This window comes from Nuphar pumila, chromosome 2 (assembly GCF_984573655.1).
Source record: "Nuphar pumila chromosome 2, dmNupPumi1.hap1.1, whole genome shotgun sequence".
Lineage (NCBI taxonomy): Eukaryota > Viridiplantae > Streptophyta > Magnoliopsida > Nymphaeales > Nymphaeaceae > Nuphar > Nuphar pumila.
In genome coordinates this window covers 118469695-118490526 of record NC_143250.1, presented here as the reverse complement: position 1 = coordinate 118490526, position 20832 = coordinate 118469695, and the positions used below count along the sequence as shown (strand labels likewise).

General features: G+C 34.4%; 1 protein-coding gene across 1 annotated transcript; it reads left to right on the top strand.

Moving 5' to 3' along the window:
- The first annotated feature begins 1002 nt into the window (after positions 1-1002).
- Positions 1003-8475, top strand: LOC149846905 (kinesin-like protein KIN-14L). The gene is given in 10 exon segments (XM_089992890.1): positions 1003-1015; positions 1059-1192; positions 3554-3745; positions 3912-4127; positions 4341-4691; positions 5866-5964; positions 7104-7244; positions 7340-7370; positions 7373-7497; positions 7784-8475. Coding segments are annotated over 10 exon segments (1764 nt in total). The 3' UTR covers positions 8246-8475.
- The last annotated feature ends 12357 nt before the right edge of the window (positions 8476-20832 follow it).

The window sequence follows — 20832 nt, the reverse complement described above, 5'->3', positions numbered from 1 at the left end:
ATGTATTCACATATATAATACGAACCTCGCATAAATTTATTTATGCACATTCGGTTAGACTGAAACCACTAAAATCACAAATATCTTATTTATTCACAAATTCGTATAAATATTTTTGCAAAAATTAAACCTAGAATATCGCAAATATCCTACTTATTCACATATACTTCATGAATTTGCATAAACATATGTGTGAAGCTCCACTTAAACTTAAACTGAACGTCGCAAATATCCTACTTAAATATTTAGGAATTTATGACATATATGCGATATTTCTTGTTTTTTACAGAGTTCGCGAATCATATATAAACGTGTTATCCATACCTCCAAGGCTGTTTTCGCATAAACTAGGGTTCTTTGTGGTCTCCAACCTACTTCCCTTCGGTGACTTATTCCGACAACTATTCATAGGTGGCACTTCATCACGACTGAACCATTAACAACTTTTTTTCTTCCAGTAAGCACATCTTTAACGGTATCCTTAACTGCTGAATCAAACATTGTTCCCTAACCAGTGGTCCACAACATGCGTACCTTCAGTTCTTTGTTTGTTTACATGTTGCATAGCTTGTATTATAAGCATGTTGTTAGAACACTATTTAATTAGCTGATTTGCTCATTCTCGTAAATAATTTATTTATTTTTTGCAAAGCTTTTCAGTGTTCTTGGTCTTATTATTGTATAAAATTTTGAATTTGCTTAATACAATATGGATACTAAGAAGACTGTGTCAAAGGGGTCCACACTCACATCATCTTTTAGTATTGAGGCACAATAACAAAATCTAACGAAGAATTACGAACTGGGTCATCCTGAAAATTTACAATCACGGCTTACTGTTCACAAGTTGTTAGAGAAAAAGCCACATCCAAAGCCAAAAATGTGGGTGTTCAATGTTTTTCACAAAAAATGCACCATCGATAAACACAAATAGTTGTGCTCAAACAACAAGGAGAAAAAACAATAGCTACAAATTTCAAAGTGGCCCATATCTAAGGCAACATGTGCATAAAAGGTTGGTTAGTTTGTGGGCATATTCTTGTCTCCCATCTCGGAAGCATCTAAGGAGGGAGAGGGTAACCTATTGGCTTGCACTGAGGTTGTTTCTAAGCTCAATGCCCGGATAGTTGATGTTGGAGATGTGGTCACCTGCAGTGACATTGGCTTGATGAAGATGGAGATGGAGGATGAGGTACATCACCAAGGGGTTGAGGTTAATGTAGACCCTTTTTAGGAAGTGAATATGAGTGAGGGTCATGTGGCTGGATCAGATGTGATCCTTAAGACTAAGGTTAATGTGAACCTTCTTAAGGAGTCTGAGGTTGATGTCATGGAGTAGAAAGTGCAAGCTTCAAGGAATAGGTCACAATAGAAAAAAGGTCTAGTGCTCGTGGACAGGTATTTTGTTTATTTGTCAATTTTACATTCAATCATTAATTAAATTATCATATATATACATACATTCAATCATTCATTTGTCTTTGTACCCTCCGAAGCCTGCTTCTTCATGTGCTTATGGAAGTTGATCATAAAATTCCTTATATTTGCGATATCTTGCTAAAAAATGGTTATTAGCAAACAACTAACTACAATGAACATCTCAAAGAACTAAACAACTGACATATAAGCACATACCTGCATGAAGTTTAATCCCCAGTTTCCATCCAAGTATTGTATATACACTAGGACAAATATATCACACGCATACCTGTAACAATTATATACCTAGTCAAGAACATGTATATGTACGAATTGAGTTAACAAATAAATGCAAAGTACTTACTCATTCTCTTGTTAAGGAATATACTCCATGGTCTGTGCCATCCAATCTTTATAACAGTCAAACTCAAATTGTGCTAAAAAATATGAACCTGCAACACATACAAGAAAATGAGATAATTTTTTTTTTTAACAAAGTGAGTATATTATTAAATAAGTTATGTTATCGTACTATTTGTTTGAGGTTCTTGTATGCTAAATATTTGTTTTGCGCTGAATTATACAACCTGAAGTCCTTCTTCAACTGACATATCTTATTTAAGCGAATTTTATGAGAAATATCATTAATGCTACAGAGTTCTTTGCAAATGATGGACAACACAAGGGCTCTGCTGTTGTGTGCATAGTAAGCAATGGCTATCACACTTACATTAGTGAACACAGGTAAAGAATCTAGTCTGTAAGGAGGTAGGATTGGTGGACATATCATGAGGACATGGAAAAGGAAATGTCTTGAACAAAAAAATTATAAAAGCAAGAAGATGATGATCTTCGAATTGGATATATGATTTTTTTCCCTACCAACTTAGGATCCATTGGTCAAGATAGCATGACTTGTTGACTCTATTTGGTCCTTCTAACTTATAGTGTGAAAAGAAATGGTATGTACCAAAAATTCTTTAATAAATGGTGCTCAGTTCAGCTATCTTAGTTGATGGAATTTTGTAATGTGAGCTCATGGAGATTTTTACAATAAATGGTAGTATTATTAAGCTTAAAAGTTGCTTGAGTGATTTTAAATATTTTTTCAATGCACCTTATGCAGAATAATGTAGAGTTAAACTAAAATTTTGGCTTTTAATGTTAGAGATAGTCTGTCAAATTCCCAGCATTAAATACATAATTGTTGTTGGGGACATAAGACATGTAAGAAAGATGAGAAGTGGATGAGAAATTTGAATGCATTTGGAGATAATTGAATAAACAAAGATCTTTACTCTGCAGTTAATTTTGATATTTCAATGGCAAATATATACACTAAGAAGAAAGATAGATACCCAATAACATCAAAGAAATGGATCTTTTGTTATTTAGATGGATTATTTTATTAGACTGAACACAGTAGACAACATATAAGAATTGTAAGGCATTACAAAGAGAAGATGGATTGTAACATGATGGAGGTTAATTGTCAAGAGACAGATGGCAAGGGGAGTCAAGAAAAGCTCTAGATCAATTGGTGGGATTTTGAGAGTGATAATGTTGAAAATTTTAGGAAATTGTTACTAAAGTAAGGTTAATAAATGACAAATCATACCCAACAAGTAGCAGAAGATCTTGGTGAGATCATTGGCGACGCTATGTAAACATTAAGCTTTATGGCAGACAGAGGAAGTTAAAGAATCTATCAAAGATTGGAGATATGTTTGAAAGAATAATGAAAGAGATGAAACATGTCATATTTAAACAAATACAAAAGGGAGGAAAGTAAAGTCATATGGAAGGCCATATATGATGTTGATGATATGGATTTTTATACAAGTGTGTGTGGATGTGTTGTTTACTATTGCTACGTAGTTTACCAAGACTGAGTACATTGTATGATGTGGTATACAGGCATTCCAGGTGGAAAGGTTTATTCATGCATGATTTTTATAGTTGCTTGTGTAAGAAATCGTGACAGTAAATTCTTGACAAGTCTCTTGGATGTTGCACTTATTACACATGCACTGTCTTTTCTTGGATGTTTAGGGTGTGTGCCACATTTCTTATTTGTACAGATTCAACAATACAGGCATGTTTTACATCCAACAATTATGTCCTGAAATTTCAGGTTTTGGCTGCGGTCATCAAAGCAGGTGCTGCTCGAGAGCATGAAATCTTGGCTGAAATTAGAGATGCTGTATTCTCTTTTATTCGTAAAATGGAACCTAAAAGAGTTATGGACACAATGCTTGTTTCTCGTGTTAGGATTCTCTATATACGATCCCTTCTGGCAAGATCCCCTGAGCTGCAATCCATCAAGGTATTTTAGACGACACATTCACTTGCAATGAACCCAGGTTCTATATATTTCCATCCATAGATTTTGCTCCTGTAGTTTGATTAATGGATTAATTTTCTGGGAAATTTAACAATGAGATTTAATATATTCCATCCGTAGAGTTTGTGAACTTGCTTATGTTCCATAGGTGTCTCCAGTGGAGAGATTTTTAGAGAAAGCTAACACTGGGCGGAGTAGAAGCTCTAGCAGGGGTAGCAGCCCTGGCAGGTCCCCTGTTCATTATGATTCCAGCTCAAGAACTTCCATTATTGATGAACATATCCATGGGTTTAAGGTGAACATAAAACAAGAAAAGAAGTCCAAATTCTCATCCATTGTCTTAAAGCTTCGGGGAATTGACCAGGTAGTCCTGCTGAACCTCATTTTTTGGTACATGAAATCATGCTATCTGACATTTTTAGTGACTGCATTTTGTGTAAAGCTTGTGCACCTTTTAATACTTCGCCTTGATTTGCTTTCTCTTTCTGATGTTTTTGTTGGTGGGTTATTTTTGTCTTCCATCTTCCTGTTATGTCCCTAAAGGTGGTTAATTCTTGTTTTGCCACCTGAATTACAGGAGACCTGGCGGCAGCATGTAACTGGTGGGAAACTACGGGAAATAACTGAAGAAGCCAAAAATTTTGCAATTGGAAACAAGGCTCTTGCTGCTCTGTTTGTTCATACTCCTGCTGGTGAACTGCAGCGCCAAATACGCACCTGGCTTGCGGAGAATTTTGAGTTTCTTTCCGTTACAGATGGAGATGGGGTTGGTGGAGGTTCTGGGCAGCTGGAACTTCTTTCAACAGCCATTATGGATGGATGGATGGCTGGTCTTGGTTCTGCTCAGCGTCCCAGTACTGATGCCTTGGGCCAGCTTTTGTCTGAGTACACTAAACGGGTATACACATCTCAATTGCAGCACCTGAAGGTATAAATGTGAAAAATTCCTCTGGTCCCTCCCAGTCACTCTCTCATTGCTTAGTAAAATATCAGGATGTCTTGCTTTTGATTCCATGTTGGTTCTTATGGTTTTTACCTGCTTCATATCATTCTTTTGTTCAGGCCTTTCTAACTCATTGCATGTGTTGCTTAACACAGCATGTTGTAATGAAATGAAGCGCAAGACAAACCACAATGTGCACAAGCACAAGTACAATCCATACTCTTTCCTCTCTCTCTCTCTCTCTCTCTCTCGCGCGCGCGCGCGCGCGCGTGCGCGCTAACCCGCGCCCTTTCCCCTCTCTCTCTTGGATTGTTGCAGGAGGAAGAAGAAGAAGAGGAGGTACGCTTCCTCTTTCTCTCTCTTGGGCAGATTGGAAGGAGATTGAAGAGGGTATGTTCTCTCTCTCTTCTTCCTCTTTTGTCTTCTTCCTTCTCCTCTTCATGTTCTTCTTCCCTCTTCTTCCTTCTCCTCTTCCTCTTCTTTTTTCGTCTTCTTCTTCCTTCTCTTTCTTCTTCCTCCCTGTCTTTCACTGACATAAAAAAAATTGGCTTGGGTCAGGGTTGGACCCGATCCGATCCGGACCATCACGTATCCGTGCTACATCTAGTACCGGTACCCGTGTCCAGCTGCTCAGTAGCTGTGTCTATGTGAAATGAGTTAAAAAAATGATAAGAAATGAGTTAAAAAAACGATCTTCATGTTGGATGCAGTTTCTTTGGGTTATAAATTGATAAGAAATATATTAATTAACAAAATTGGGTGGGATGATGACTGCCTATTAGTTCATTCAATCAATCTAGAGCAGAGGAAGCATTCATACTTCTCTTGTTTGTTGATCCCTGATTATTGTGATGAATGAACATCATTCAGGCTCAAATATTATCTTCAATGTTGTATCTGGGTGTCAGAATAAAAGATCATGCTGGTCTCCACTGTTCATCTCTCTTTGGACGTTACTTCTACACTGCTACTATGACAATAGTTCTTTTATTTTCTTTTTCTGGCAATTTTATTGTTATACCTGACATTTATCATTTGTCATTACTTTCGTGTGGGACTGTAATCGAAAATTGATTTCAGACTAATGTGTTTTGGTGGAAAGCTTGGGCTGCTCATCATGAAACTTATCTCTTCTTTCCTATGTCTTGCCTTTGATTAGGATATTGCTGGTACCCTGGCGACAGAAGAGGCAGAAGACTCTGCTCAAGTGAATAAGTTACGGTCTGCTCTTGAATCTGTTGACCACAAGAGAAGAAAGGTAATATTTTCTACTATAACTAGGTGGCAACTTTTTCTACTATAAAGAGGTGGATTTATTCCTTTTGTTTGCTTATTGAGCAGCTTCATTCAATGAGTTCATTTTATGAACCTGTGTAGCTCATATAGTGATAAATTATCTGGGTTGCATATCATGTTCCTGGTGTTTCTTGTGACAATTTCCTTCTTTTTCCTTCAATGCATTAGAGAAGGAACTCGAATCAAAATTTGTTTTGTGGTTGTCCTCATGCATTTTTAGCATCTATGCATCCTGAGTTCTGCCTGCTGCTGCTGCTTTTCTGGGTAACAAAAGCCATAGTTAAAATGTCACTAGCTATCTATTTTGACGAGTTCTATGTATTTTGTTATCAAAATGCTTTCTTTTGGATCCACAATCTATTGGGAAAACTTAGCGCCTAGAGTTACATTTGTCCAAAGTGGAGCTGATCTTGTCTATTTGATGTGTAATACATGCATAAAAATATCATATTAATCGATAGTTTGCTCTTTATTTACCCAATCAGTTTATTTGAAATTGATCATTCCTTCAATTTGATGCTGGGTCTCATATGCCAGAGGCAAATAATGGGCTGTTTCAGATTGCCTTAATTTGCAAATTTGGTGTTGTTTCTTACATTTGGACGGTTGCATTGGTCTTTGACCATAATGGATTTTCAGGTTTCATATTCAACATATTGATTTGCATTCCTTTTGGTCGAAATTATGAATTCATCTGAAGCTGCAACAGGGTTGTCCCTTGTAGGAATTGGATGTCGCAGGATATATAATTTACTGATAATTTTGCTTGAGTAGCTTGATGTGATGAAGAGTAGTAATGAGATGCCTTTGTGATCTCTCGTCATCATCATCATCATCATCTTTGTTAAATCTCCAGTCATTTTCTGAGTGGGCTGCATCACACCCTATGGGTTTTTAATCTTTTGATAACAAACCATGGTGGTTTTTTGAGGAAAAAGTTAAGTGCATTGGAGATGATTACTGATTCCTCTGTTGATTGCCTGTGTTTTTTCTATACCTAAAGGAACTTGCCTTTGGCATATCTGAAGGTTTTCTCTAGACTGATTAGAATTGTAGGAGATACTCTAGATGACGTGCTTTGATTTCTTCCTTTGACGTCAGATTCTGCAACAATTGCAAAACGACTCAGCCTTATTATCAAAAGAAGAAGGAGGCTCACCTATTCGAAATCCTTCTACTGCAGCAGAAGATGCACGGTTGGCTTCACTAATATCGCTAGATGGAATTTTAAAACAAGTCAAGGTTTCCATCTGATACTCATCATCTCAATTAGTTTTGTACCTATCTGGAGCAATTTGCTAATCAATAGTTTGCATTCAATTTCTTTAATGTCACAGGATATAACTGGTCGAGCTTCTCAAAATCCACTGTCAAAGAGAAGAAGAAAGCACTATTGGCCTCTTTAGATGAGCTTTCAGAGCAGATGCCTTCACTTCTTGACATTGATCAACCGTGTGCCTTAAGGCATATTGCAGATGCACGCATCATTGTTGAGGTATATTCTGTTGGTTTCATGGTTGAAAATAATTTGAAGAATACATGATGAATTTAATGTCTTCACTAGCTAATTTGATTTGTTAAAACTTACGAGTATTATGTTGATGCATAAAAAGAAAGCACCGCCATTGATTTAAAAAGCGATTTGCTAGAATGGCTACCAAATTCTTCCATTCAAACTCATTTCTTGATAAGAGATCAGCCAAAACTAAATCACATTGCTTATGTTTCCTCATGCAAGTAGATAATATGGTTTTACTTAATCAATGTCCTTGAATGTGCAGTCCATTGCAGAACAAGATGACCATGTGCATGAAGATGCCAAAGCCCGTGTTCAGCAATCTGAAAATGCTGTTTTGGGCATGGAGAGCAATGTGACACAGTGGAACGTCTTGCAGTTTAATACTGGCTCAACAACACCTTTTATCATCAAATGTGGTGCTAACTCTAGCTCTGAGCTGGTTGTCAAGGCAGACGCTAAAGTGCAGGGCAGTTCAAAAGGCAGTGAGATCATTAGGGTCGTTCCAAGGCCATCTGTGCTGACAGACATGAGTTTGGAGGAGATGAAGCAACTTTTTGACCTACTTCCAGAAGCTATAAGTTTGTTGGCTTTGGCAAGGACTGCAGACGGAACTCGAGCCCGATACTCTAGGTTATATAGAACATTGGCAATGAAGGTTCCCTCTTTGAGAAATTTGGTCGTCGAGCTTGAAAAAGGTGGTGTATTGAAAGATGTAAAATCATGAAAGCTAAAGTGCTTCCGGTAAAATATCAAGCCAATTTTCTTGTTAAAAGCATCTGGTCAATAGCCTTCCATGTACCGTGGGCTGTCGCAAGCCACTATATCTTTGTATCGTTTAATGAGGGACTGCATTTGGTTGGTGATGCCATCTTCTTGTAATTGTACTTTGTACATGCCATTTTTAGCAAGGAAGCCCCTGAGGCATGTCTTTTCTTGTGGGGAAAGCCTGTAAAACTTTAGCTATACCAAAATGTGTCCTTACAGCAAGAATCTCTCTCTCTCTCTCTCTCTCTGCCCGGCAATCTCCATGGATCTCTCAATGTCAGCTGCCACTGCCTAGGCTCACTTGTCACCACCGAGAAGCGGAGCAAGAGGGTTGGAGTTGGGCTGAGTTCTTGCAAAGCAAAACAAAGTTTAATTCATTCAGGGTATTTTCTATAGCAAAATTTGGAACTTAGAGGCCCCTTTTTTTCATTTTTCAGCCAACCTTGCCATCAGGGAGGTAGCGAGCTTTTTCATGCAACCTCATTTATGAAGATTCATTCCTTACCAGCAAAGTTGAATTTAGGAGTTCATGAGGAAACCCATAAATGAAATGAAAAATGACAGTATTGTACGACAAAAATGACGTGTTTATCATAACACCTTATAATTTGTTAAAATTGCAAATGTTGAACATTAAAATGACTACTTTAACTTTTGCATGTATAGGCCTCATTTGGCCTTCTTTGATAGACTTTACTATTGATTTTTTACTCATAATTGGAGGATGAGGAAGTCCACATTTTATGAGAGCGAGGAAGTTCTCATATATTTTACGAAAAATGATTGTAATGTATGACTAATATATCACATTTTCCTAAAAACCCTATAATTTTCACTATTCTCCTGATGTCCAAAATCTCAAATAACCAACCTCTTTAGAACTTTTTTATGCTTCACAATTGTGAATTTATGGGTTATTACGATAAAAACATATTGCTCGTTGGCTAGTGCAAATTTCCACTTAAATTCCAAATATCATATTTTCTTATGTGGACCTCACGAACTTGCATAAATTTAATTGTGAATATTTGATAAAACTGAAACCATTAAAATCACAAATACCCTATGTATTCACATATATAATACGAACCTCGCATAAATTTATTTATGCACATTCGGTTAGACTGAAACCACTAAAATCACAAATATCTTATTTATTCACAAATTCGTATAAATATTTTTGCAAAAATTAAACCTAGAATATCGCAAATATCCTACTTATTCACATATACTTCATGAATTTGCATAAACATATGTGTGAAGCTCCACTTAAACTTAAACTGAACGTCGCAAATATCCTACTTAAATATTTAGGAATTTATGACATATATGCGATATTTCTTGTTTTTTACAGAGTTCGCGAATCATATATAAACGTGTTATCCATACCTCCAAGGCTGTTTTCGCATAAACTAGGGTTCTTTGTGGTCTCCAACCTACTTCCCTTCGGTGACTTATTCCGACAACTATTCATAGGTGGCACTTCATCACGACTGAACCATTAACAACTTTTTTTCTTCCAGTAAGCACATCTTTAACGGTATCCTTAACTGCTGAATCAAACATTGTTCCCTAACCAGTGGTCCACAACATGCGTACCTTCAGTTCTTTGTTTGTTTACATGTTGCATAGCTTGTATTATAAGCATGTTGTTAGAACACTATTTAATTAGCTGATTTGCTCATTCTCGTAAATAATTTATTTATTTTTTGCAAAGCTTTTCAGTGTTCTTGGTCTTATTATTGTATAAAATTTTGAATTTGCTTAATACAATATGGATACTAAGAAGACTGTGTCAAAGGGGTCCACACTCACATCATCTTTTAGTATTGAGGCACAATAACAAAATCTAACGAAGAATTACGAACTGGGTCATCCTGAAAATTTACAATCACGGCTTACTGTTCACAAGTTGTTAGAGAAAAAACCACATCCAAAGCCAAAAATGTGGGTGTTCAATGTTTTTCACAAAAAATGCACCATCGATAAACACAAATAGTTGTGCTCAAACAACAAGGAGAAAAAACAATAGCTACAAATTTCAAAGTGGCCCATATCTAAGGCAACATGTGCATAAAAGGTTGGTTAGTTTGTGGGCATATTCTTGTCTCCCATCTCGGAAGCATCTAAGGAGGGAGAGGGTAACCTATTGGCTTGCACTGAGGTTGTTTCTAAGCTCAATGCCCGGATAGTTGATGTTGGAGATGTGGTCACCTGCAGTGACATTGGCTTGATGAAGATGGAGATGGAGGATGAGGTACATCACCAAGGGGTTGAGGTTAATGTAGACCCTTTTTAGGAAGTGGTTATGAGTGAGGGTCATGTGGCTGGATCAGATGTGATCCTTAAGACTAAGGTTAATGTGAACCTTCTTAAGGAGTCTGAGGTTGATGTCGTGGAGTAGAAAGTGCAAGCTTCAAGGAATAGGTCATAATAGAAAAAAGGTCTAGTGCTCGTGGATAGGTATTTTGTTTATTTGTCAATTTTACATTCAATCATTAATTAAATTATCATATATATACATACATTCAATCATTCATTTGTCTTTGTACCCTCCGAAGCCTGCTTCTTCATGTGCTTATGGAAGTTGATCATAAAATTCCTTATATTTGCGATATCTTGCTAAAAAATGGTTATTAGCAAACAACTAACTACAATGAACATCTCAAAGAACTAAACAACTGACATATAAGCACATACCTGCATGAAGTTTAATCCCCAGTTTCCATCCAAGTATTGTATATACACTAGGACAAATATATCACACGCATACCTGTAACAATTATATACCTAGTCAAGAACATGTATATGTACGAATTGAGTTAACAAATAAATGCAAAGTACTTACTCATTCTCTTGTTAAGGAATATACTCCATGGTCTGTGCCATCCAATCTTTATAACAGTCAAACTCAAATTGTGCTAAAAAATATGAACCTGCAACACATACAAGAAAATGAGATAATTTTTTTTTTTAACAAAGTGAGTATATTATTAAATAAGTTATGTTATCGTACTATTTGTTTGAGGTTCTTGTATGCTAAATATTTGTTTTGCGCTGAATTATACAACCTGAAGTCCTTCTTCATGTCTATTTCTCATAGAACCGAGTACTCGTTGCCTCAATTAAAAGGAATTAAGAGTTTCATCATAAATATAGTTTAAGGTCATTGTTCACATGAAAATTTAATTTTGTAAGTAAATTGATACCTTGTCAATTTTAAGAAAATGATACGGCAAGTCTTTGCTCTCCAAGTAATCAGTTGCCCCACTTCGCTGCCCTTTAGTTGCAACCATTTGTTGTGAACAAACATATTGTTTCAATTAGTTTTTATTAGTCAGTAAAAAAATAATATAAACATTGTTTTTCAGGCTCACAAAGAAATACGAGATAAAGTAAAGTGTCTTGAGCAAGTTGTTTCTTTTCTTGTTCTAGTTATGGGCTGCTTGGAGTCTATCTATGAATCTTACTAGATGCTACATAGTATAAATCTAATGTGGTACATTTATGTTAGAATCAAATGAGTCTACATGAAAATGTAACAATAGAACAAACAAACGAGCGTGCAAACCTAACACTTGCGTCGCTTGCCAACATAGTTTTTTTTGCCAAATTCATACTCTTTCGGCTCTTTTGTGTTATACTGCACAACTTTTTCTTCCTCGTTAACCTTTTCTTAACAACAAAATAAATTATATCAGATTTACATACATATATAGTATGACAAATATACACATATTACTCAGGATATTGATTATACCTGATGCACCACAATTTGTTCATTATACTTTGAAACTCAGGGCAATTTGGTTCCTTTTCTGCTGTGACAACCTCTATGGCTATACATCGTGAGCTACCTAAGATTTATATAGACGACATTTGAGTAATTCATTAAAAAATACTAGATATACACACAAAAAATCAATTCATTAAGCAATAATCAACAAATCCTACATTTTACAAAGCATATATACTCTAGCATACTGTTATTCGTGCTTCCACCTATTGTGGTTAACTTCCCCACATACACTGCACTTGTATGGCATACCAACCTTATATTATGTTCTCTGTCTGTTAGCCTTAGGTTGCCCTACTTTATAAACCACTTTTGGTGGATAAACATCTATAAGATTAGATGAAGCGATGTGTGGAACATTATCCGCCATAAAGAAGAATGCATATAGATTATATGCATCTCGATAAAATTCAACTATAAAGAACTTCTCATATCCTTTAAAAGGTTGCCCACATAGAAAATGCATGTGATTGCATGTTCAAAAGGAATCCTGCTAACCTGCCACTCTTCATAAGAGCACAAATGCTTCTAAATATCAACACTGTAATCGTGAGATAGATCACGGGCTTTATACCGATGTCAGAGCCAATGCATTACTTGCGTATGTATTTGTTATGCATTTTTCTTCAGTTCTTCTAGCTTTTCTTTTACCTTCGGTACCACAACACATGTAATATGCTGCCCAACATTTTTTCTTTTTCTCATAAAGTTTCATTATCATGAAACAAAACTTTTCATTAAGAGAAATTTGAGGTTTGTCACGTATGGAGAGAATCCACAAATTTAAGCTTTCCACTATATTAGACATTAAGCACCCATATCTTTTCACTGGAAAGTGATTGTTAGCTTAATGTTTCGGTTGTATGTCAGTGACAATATAATTGTATGCATCTTTGTTTTGCTCCTATTTTTTTTTTAAATAAGTGTATTGTTCTATCCTAGTTGCTCGAGCTACACTCCACCAAAATGCACTGAGTGGTGAACCAAATTTTTCTGAAAAGTTCTCTATCAAATGCTTCATGCAAAATCAAACATTACATGTAGGTCATGTGTGGGGGACAACATTTTTAAACCGTGATGCCTATCTGAGATAATTGTCAATACTGCCATCTCTCTACACTTGTCGAAGTGTATAAATTCATGTATTAGACGCTCTAAAAACCATGTACATAATTCATTAGACTCTTTAGCAAAAATTATAAATGCTACCTAAAACATCTCACCACAATGATCAATACTATAGGTCAACAACAATATACCTGCATATCTTCCTTTTAAGAAAATGCCATTAACTATAAGAATTGGAGGGTATCTTTTAAAAAAACCATTGATGCTTGTATGGAAGAATAAGAACATGTATTGAAATTGATCTTTCTGGTCGGCCTCAATGTACCATAACAATTCACAGTTAGTCTTCATCAGATAATCCAAACAGGCGAAAATCATTTTGAAGGACTCTTCTAATAAACCATATAATCTAGTCTTACTGTGTTCCCATCCATGCCATGCTTGTTTGTAAGTAACCTTCACACCTTCCTTGTGACTGATGTCATTCATGACTTCTCTTAAAGTTATCTTTAGGTTATTGCACATGCATTTGTAAATAACACTTGAAATCCACTTAGAAGACACTTTTTCTACTATAAGGTTGCCTAGTTATCCATCGCATGTATGCTCTCTTTGATACTTCTTCACTTGAAAGAACTTTATTTTGCGTACCATTATACAATGAATCTTTCATCGGCAATCAACCGTCATCAGTGGGTTCTTTCTCATACATACGAGGGCGACTCCATTATTATAGCTCTTTAAGAATTTTGCTTTATAGTTATTCCTGATCACATGATCTTTCAAAAGCTCGTGACAGTACTGAAGATCATTAAACCATTTGCTAAAAGCAATTTCTTGATCGTTTAAATATGTTGTTAGCCATTAAAATTGTTCACAATCATTAAGCTTTTTGTTACACAATTGGTCATACAAATGAGATATCCCCACTTCAATGATTTTTAATTGCTCTTCATTGTATGAGAACCTATTCAACCATGCTTCATTCGTGTAAAAACATCAATAATTTATACTACCCAATTAATGCTCATATAATTATACAACATACCAAGAGTTTGACTCCTCAAATGCCATTGGTGCATCACTTTCACCCACCATTATTTATTCCATGTCATCATTGTCTTCGTCCTTTGCTATCGATATAATATACTCATCATCATCTATATCATCTGATTCTTCGTTGTCAATATGATCGATGCTATCACTAATTGATTGTTCTGTTGTACAAACTAAATCAAAATTTATAGTATCTATCATTTTGATTGCTTTCATGCATGCAACATTTTTGTATTTCTAACATTTAAGATTAACCATCAAAATATCATATTTATGATCATACCTGCATCTCAACCATAAATTACATCAAAATTACAACTTATACCTAGCTTTTCGTATGCTTGGAAAGGTTACATGTCATTCAAACTACTATGATAAAGATCATCGACACTGATTTGCTCACGTGGTTTCACATCCTTTGCAGTGCACCTTTGATCATATACAACATCAATATCGTTCACTATTTGAGACAGTTAGATAATCAGCAAAGGACTCAGCTCAATAGATGGTGCTTGAGATAGATGCACATTCTCCACTTCTTCTTTAGCTTTATAAGAAACTAAGTAAACATCACCACGAAATGACATCAATTTCACACCATTATCATCTAGCAGAGTCATTCATATATGTTGGATATCTAGGTTCAGTGAAAAACTATATCAGAGGATCATTGAATCTTTCACATATTCAATTTTACGAGACATCAAAGCCATAAATTCTATATAGCTATTATTTTATGAGACGATTATAGATCACCAAGTAGGGTAATCATTGTTACGGTAATGTAATCTAACCATTTCAGAGTTCATCATTAACTACCTACACCAACCGCCCAACATATCATTCATCTAATAAAAATAGTATGTGAGAAAAAACCATCCTTATACACTTTATACATTCAATTAACATAACCACCTACAATAACCACTCTGAAAACCAACTACCAACAATAAACTTTTAACCCCTATTTAATGGTTGTGCACGTCTTAGTTCCATTATACCGACACACAAACATCAAATATTAACTAAAGGATAAGAAAACAAACATAAATTGCCTACAACAAAAACCATATATATATACATATATATACATATATATACATATATATAAAACCTAAAAGGTAAATTTGATGGCTAGAGAAGTCGATGACAAGGATGATACTGCAACCTCCTCGGAATGCAGTGCCAAATTACACGGGGATCACTACAATGGGAGAGAAACAATACAGAGGGTTCTATAGAAAAGTTTCTTACAGACACAAATGAAAAGAAGAAACCCTAGGTACAAAAATGAGTTTATATATGATTCACAAACTCTGTAAATAATAAAAAAACTTGCATATATGTAATAAATTTATAAATATTTATTATGTATATTTGCAATATTGCGACGTTCAATTTAAGTAGAGGTTCACACATATGTTTATGCGAATTTGTGAAGTATTTGCAAATAAGTAGGATATTTGCAATTTTAGTGGTTTCAGTCTAACTGGATGTGCAAAAACATATTTATGTTAATTCGTGAAGCACATGCGAATACATAAGATATTTGCGATTTTAGTTTCATCGAATATTCATAAATAAATTTATGTGCGTTTGTGAGGTTCACATAAGAGAATGTGTGATTCAGGATTTAAGTGAGAGTTTGCACTAGCCGATGAGCAATACAATTTTATCGCAATAACCCATCAATTCACAATTGTGAAGGGTAAAAAGGTCCTAACAAGGTTGGGTATTTATGATTTTGGACATCGGGAGAATAATAAAAATTATAAGATTTTTGTAGAAACATGTCAAATTAGTCATACATTATAGTCATTTTCATATATTTTATAGGGAGTTTCTCTTCCTCATAAAATATATGCGGACTTCCTTATCCTCGCCTATATTTTATGCATACTTCATGAGGTCTTCTTTATAAAATATATGAAAAATAATCGTAATTGTATGTGCAATTTGATATGTTTCCTTAAAATCTAATAATTTTTTATATTCTCCTCGTGTCCAAAATTGCAAATATCTAAAAAGACCTTTTTACCCTTCACACATGCGAACTTCCTCTCAAATATGTGATTATTTTTTGTAGTTCAATCTCTATTCTCATATTTGTATCTCTCCAATCATATGTCAAAAACTTATGTTTTTATTGTCGTTGGAAAGTTGAGACGCGAGCTTATAACTTTCATGTTTCAAGTCAGAACCAAAAACCTTTTAAGGGTTCTCATTTCTTAGTTCCAAAATTGGAATAGAAACATATTCTACACCCTCTAGGATTGCACATTTTTTTTTCTGTTTTATGTTTTTTTTACCACCTGTACCAGAAATCCAAAAAAACAGAAAAAAAGAAAGAGGGATCGGGACATTAGCTTTCTACTGCCACCAACATCACCTTGATCTAATAAGAAGTTTGGGAAAAATGTCATTTGAAAGATAGACTATTCCTCTTAAACATTAAAACAACGAACATAGGCAAGGATGATAAAGTCTACATAAAATATAGGCAGACATGAGAAAGTCTGCATAAAATATATATGGACTTCCTTGTTTTTTTCAAGTTTAATAGGAAGTTCACATATAATTTTAGGCAAACTTCGTGAAGTCTGAAAAAAAAAATGTGCATACCTCATTTTAAGTGGGTGTATGTGGCACCCGAGGAGCGGAGCGATATATTGCACGTGTAATACCTATAATTTTTTTATAATTATTAAATAAATAAAGATGAATTTTCATATCTCAAAATTGAGTTGAATTGCTATTTGAATTAGAATTTAATTTAGGAGTTTAATTGAAATTTGAATTTAGACTTAATATAAAATAGATCTCTGATATTCTAAATGAATCACAAATATTGAAAAAGGAATCCTAATTAACCCAATTAATTAGGTGTCCTATATATTTAAATTAATTTAGAATTTAATTTCATTAGAATTGAATTTCAATTTGAGTTTGAATCTCAAATTAATTTGGATATCAATTTAATTCAGATTTGAATTTTATTTGAAAATTAGTTTCAATTGGAGCAAATTTCTTTTGAGATTGAAATTGAATTAAATATGAATTGCATTTAGAATTTAATTAAATTTGGATTCGAATTGAATTTAAAAATTAATTTGGAGTTTCAATTTGGATTTGGGAATTTAAATAGGAATTAATTGAATTAAGTGAACTAAGACCCATAGGGTAGGACACCACCTCATGTGGGCCCCCTAGTTTCCTTCCTTGCTTTAATTAAATCTTAATTTATTTGGTGTCCTACTTAGCTAATTCAATTATTGCACGTATTCTGCATAGCATTGTATGACATTGCATCTCATTTTCGAGATCCAGCACTCCTATTTCAAAACATTCAATCCATATTTGAATTTTAAAGCTTTATTTCAAAATCAATTTCAAAACCTGGGTTTTTTATTCAATACTCTGTCATTTTTCAACCCCAGGACTTTATATTTCGAAATATTTTCTTAGAAAACAATCTGGATTCCTTTCAAATTCAAACTTTAATCGATTTTAATTCACAGATTAAATCCATTTAGATGGTGTCGCTTCTGAATGCCTCTATTCATCAAATTTCTCAAATTTTTGAAAGTTTCAGTCCGATCAGGACTCTGTCTCAGAGTCCTAATCCGGTCAGAAGTCTGGTTTTTAAGTCTGTTTTACTTCCATTCTCAATCTTTTTTCGATTATTTTCAAAATTTAGGTCATTTTACAGAGTCCAGTTAGTTCAGGACTCTATTTTAGAGTTCGGTCGAGTTAGGAGTCTAACCCTGACTGTGTTTTCTAACTTATTTCATCATTTCTTGATAAAATCTTTTGAAAATTCTTTCATTTGGCTTTTAAAATCTAAAATCTCAGAGTCCTAAGAGTTCAGGACTCTAACCCGGAGTTCCAGTTCGCTTGAGACCCTATTTTCAAAGATCTTGAATTTCAAATGTCAATTTTAACCCTTTTTCAAAGCCATTTTCAGTGTTTATTGCAAAAATGTTCAAAATTTGATGTGGGCCCGCTCAGTTGGCACCATATCCAGAGGAATTCTAACTCAGTTAGAACCTTATGCCATTTCAAAAATCCTAACTTTAAGATTACTTTTGAAGATCCTTTTGAAAACTCCTTCAATTTCAAGTTTTAAAATCGTTTTTTTTTTTAAACTCAAGTAGGGCCCACTCGGGGTCGTGCCATATTCGAGTCAGTCAGGGCTAGACTAGGGTTAGTTGATGTCTTGGTTAGTGTTAGAGGTTTAGAAGAGTCAAAACCATTTTTAAAAACTCATTTTTGAAAGTTAGTTTTTAAAACTAGTATTTTTAAAGGTTTTTAAAGGAGTTTTAAAAACCCAATGTGAGAAAATGCCAAGTGGCACCACATTTGGGGATTTTTTAGGACTAGCTAGGGGTTAATTAGGCATTATTTAGGATAATTTAGACTAGGGGTAGTTAGGTAACTCCACCCCAAAATCGCCCCCCCCCCCCTTTAGAAGTCCAAAAATTTCAAAATTGCTAATTTTTAAAACCTAAAAAATGGTTATAAAAGGCCCCCATAGGGGGGACGATTTTTCCAGCCACCTTGGGAGCAAATCTTGGAGCTTCTCTCTCCTCTCCAGCCCTTCCTCCATTGCTGCAACTCCAAGGTATGAACTTCTTCACTTTTCTTATTTTATTTAATGCTTTTTTAATGCTTTAAACCTAGATTTAGGCTTGGACACCCCTCCTTATGGAAGATCCACCATGGTTTCACCTCAAGAACTATCAAGAACCAGCAAGAACGATCCAAGAAGGTGATCTAACCCTGTTTTGGATGATTTACAGAGATTTTAATCCATTAGAATTGATTTTAATATGATTCTTTACATTATTAACCAATAAAATATATGATTTACCCCTTTTAATGGGTTAAATCTATGTTTTAAAGGTGATATCAAATTACAGCCATTGATTCCCTGTTTTTATTTTATTTTCATAGTTTATTTATGTTTGTTTTACGTTCTATAGCATAGAAATAAGTTTTATTTACTGTTTTATGGTTTATTTTATTTATTTACATTAGTTAATGCATGGTTTGTCAAGTTTCTTAAATTTCTGTGTGTTTTAGGTTTAGAACAGTAAAGATAATGTTATTTCGGATTGAAGTTCTCATTGTTTATTTCTGATTTTTTTTATATGTGATGCATGCATGAGTTGTTGAGTTCCTGTAAAAAAATCAGAGGTTTTGGATCTCGGGAACCCTGTCAAAAAAATCAGACATCAAATCGGGTTTTTAAAGCTTTAAAATCGTGGTTAAAATCAAGAAGGTAACTTGCTGTGATGATATTTCTCTCATCTTATATCCGATTTTAGATCTGTAAAGTGCTATGGATTCACATTGAGTAGATCTGTCTTCTGTGAAATGTTCAGATTTTTTTATTATTGTTTAGTATTTTTCCTATTTCAGAGAATCTGTTTTTAAATTTTAAACTCGTTAGGGTTTACCAAAACCCTAATCAGACTTGTGTTAGTCATCAATCCCAAACCACAGATCCGATTCATGATCTGTAAAAAATGAGTATTGTTATTTTTATGTCTACTGTTCACCATTAAAATTTCAGAGATTTTTGTTTAGGTTTGCTATTTATTCCTGTATTTTCAATCTGGAATATCCGTTTTAATCCCTGTTAAAAGTGATATATTTTAGCTCAGATTGCCGGAAGGGTTTCTCCCTAACCGGAGATGATTTTTCCGATCTGTAAATTGAGAAATCTCTGTTTTTCTTCTTAGTTAGTCTCTGTAAATATTCATAAATTTCCATGGAGATTTGATCCCTGGTTCAGGTCTTGGACTGAGACTGGTCGGTGAATTAGGTCAAAAATAGCATATTTTTAGGGTTTAATGCAATTTTCGGATTAATTTAATGTCAAAAAATTATTTTTATAATTCCAATTCTACATTAGGGCTATAACAAGTGCAGGTACCAATTTTTATGGATTTTGGAATCCATTTGATGGCTGAATCAAGCAAATTGCAAAATCGGGTACCTGAAAGATCCAAAACCACTGCAAAAATCACAAAATTTGTGATATTATTGGATTTTTGTGTATAATCAGATGGTTTTAGGGTTTTATTATGTTCATAAGCATCTTAGGATACTTTAGGTTTAATTTTGTGCTCATTTGATTTCATTTAGTGCATAAAACCTAAGTTTTTACCAAAATCTCTTTCTAAAAACCCTGATTTCAAGGCCATAGTCTTGCTATCGGGGGCAATTTGGTCATTTGACCTCAATTTCGAAATCCCTAACCCTAATTTTCATATATTTAAGCATGTCACATCATATTTAGCTTAGTTTATTTCATCTACATTTCAAAACTTGCATTTTATCAAAATATCTTTCTAAAAACCCTAATTTCAAGGCCATAGTCTTGTTATTAGGGGTATTCTGGTCATTTTGACCCCAATTTCAAAATTTCATATCTTATCTTCCTTATTTATTCAATTTTATTTCATACTTTATCATTCTTATTTAAGGGAATCATGGAAAAGGCTTATATCTAGCAAAATCCAACAATTTCCGGATATTGTTGGATAAATCTAGAAAAGCCAACATATATTCATTAACCAAGTTTTCTAGTTTTGCAGGTATATTGAAGACTTTATTTTTCA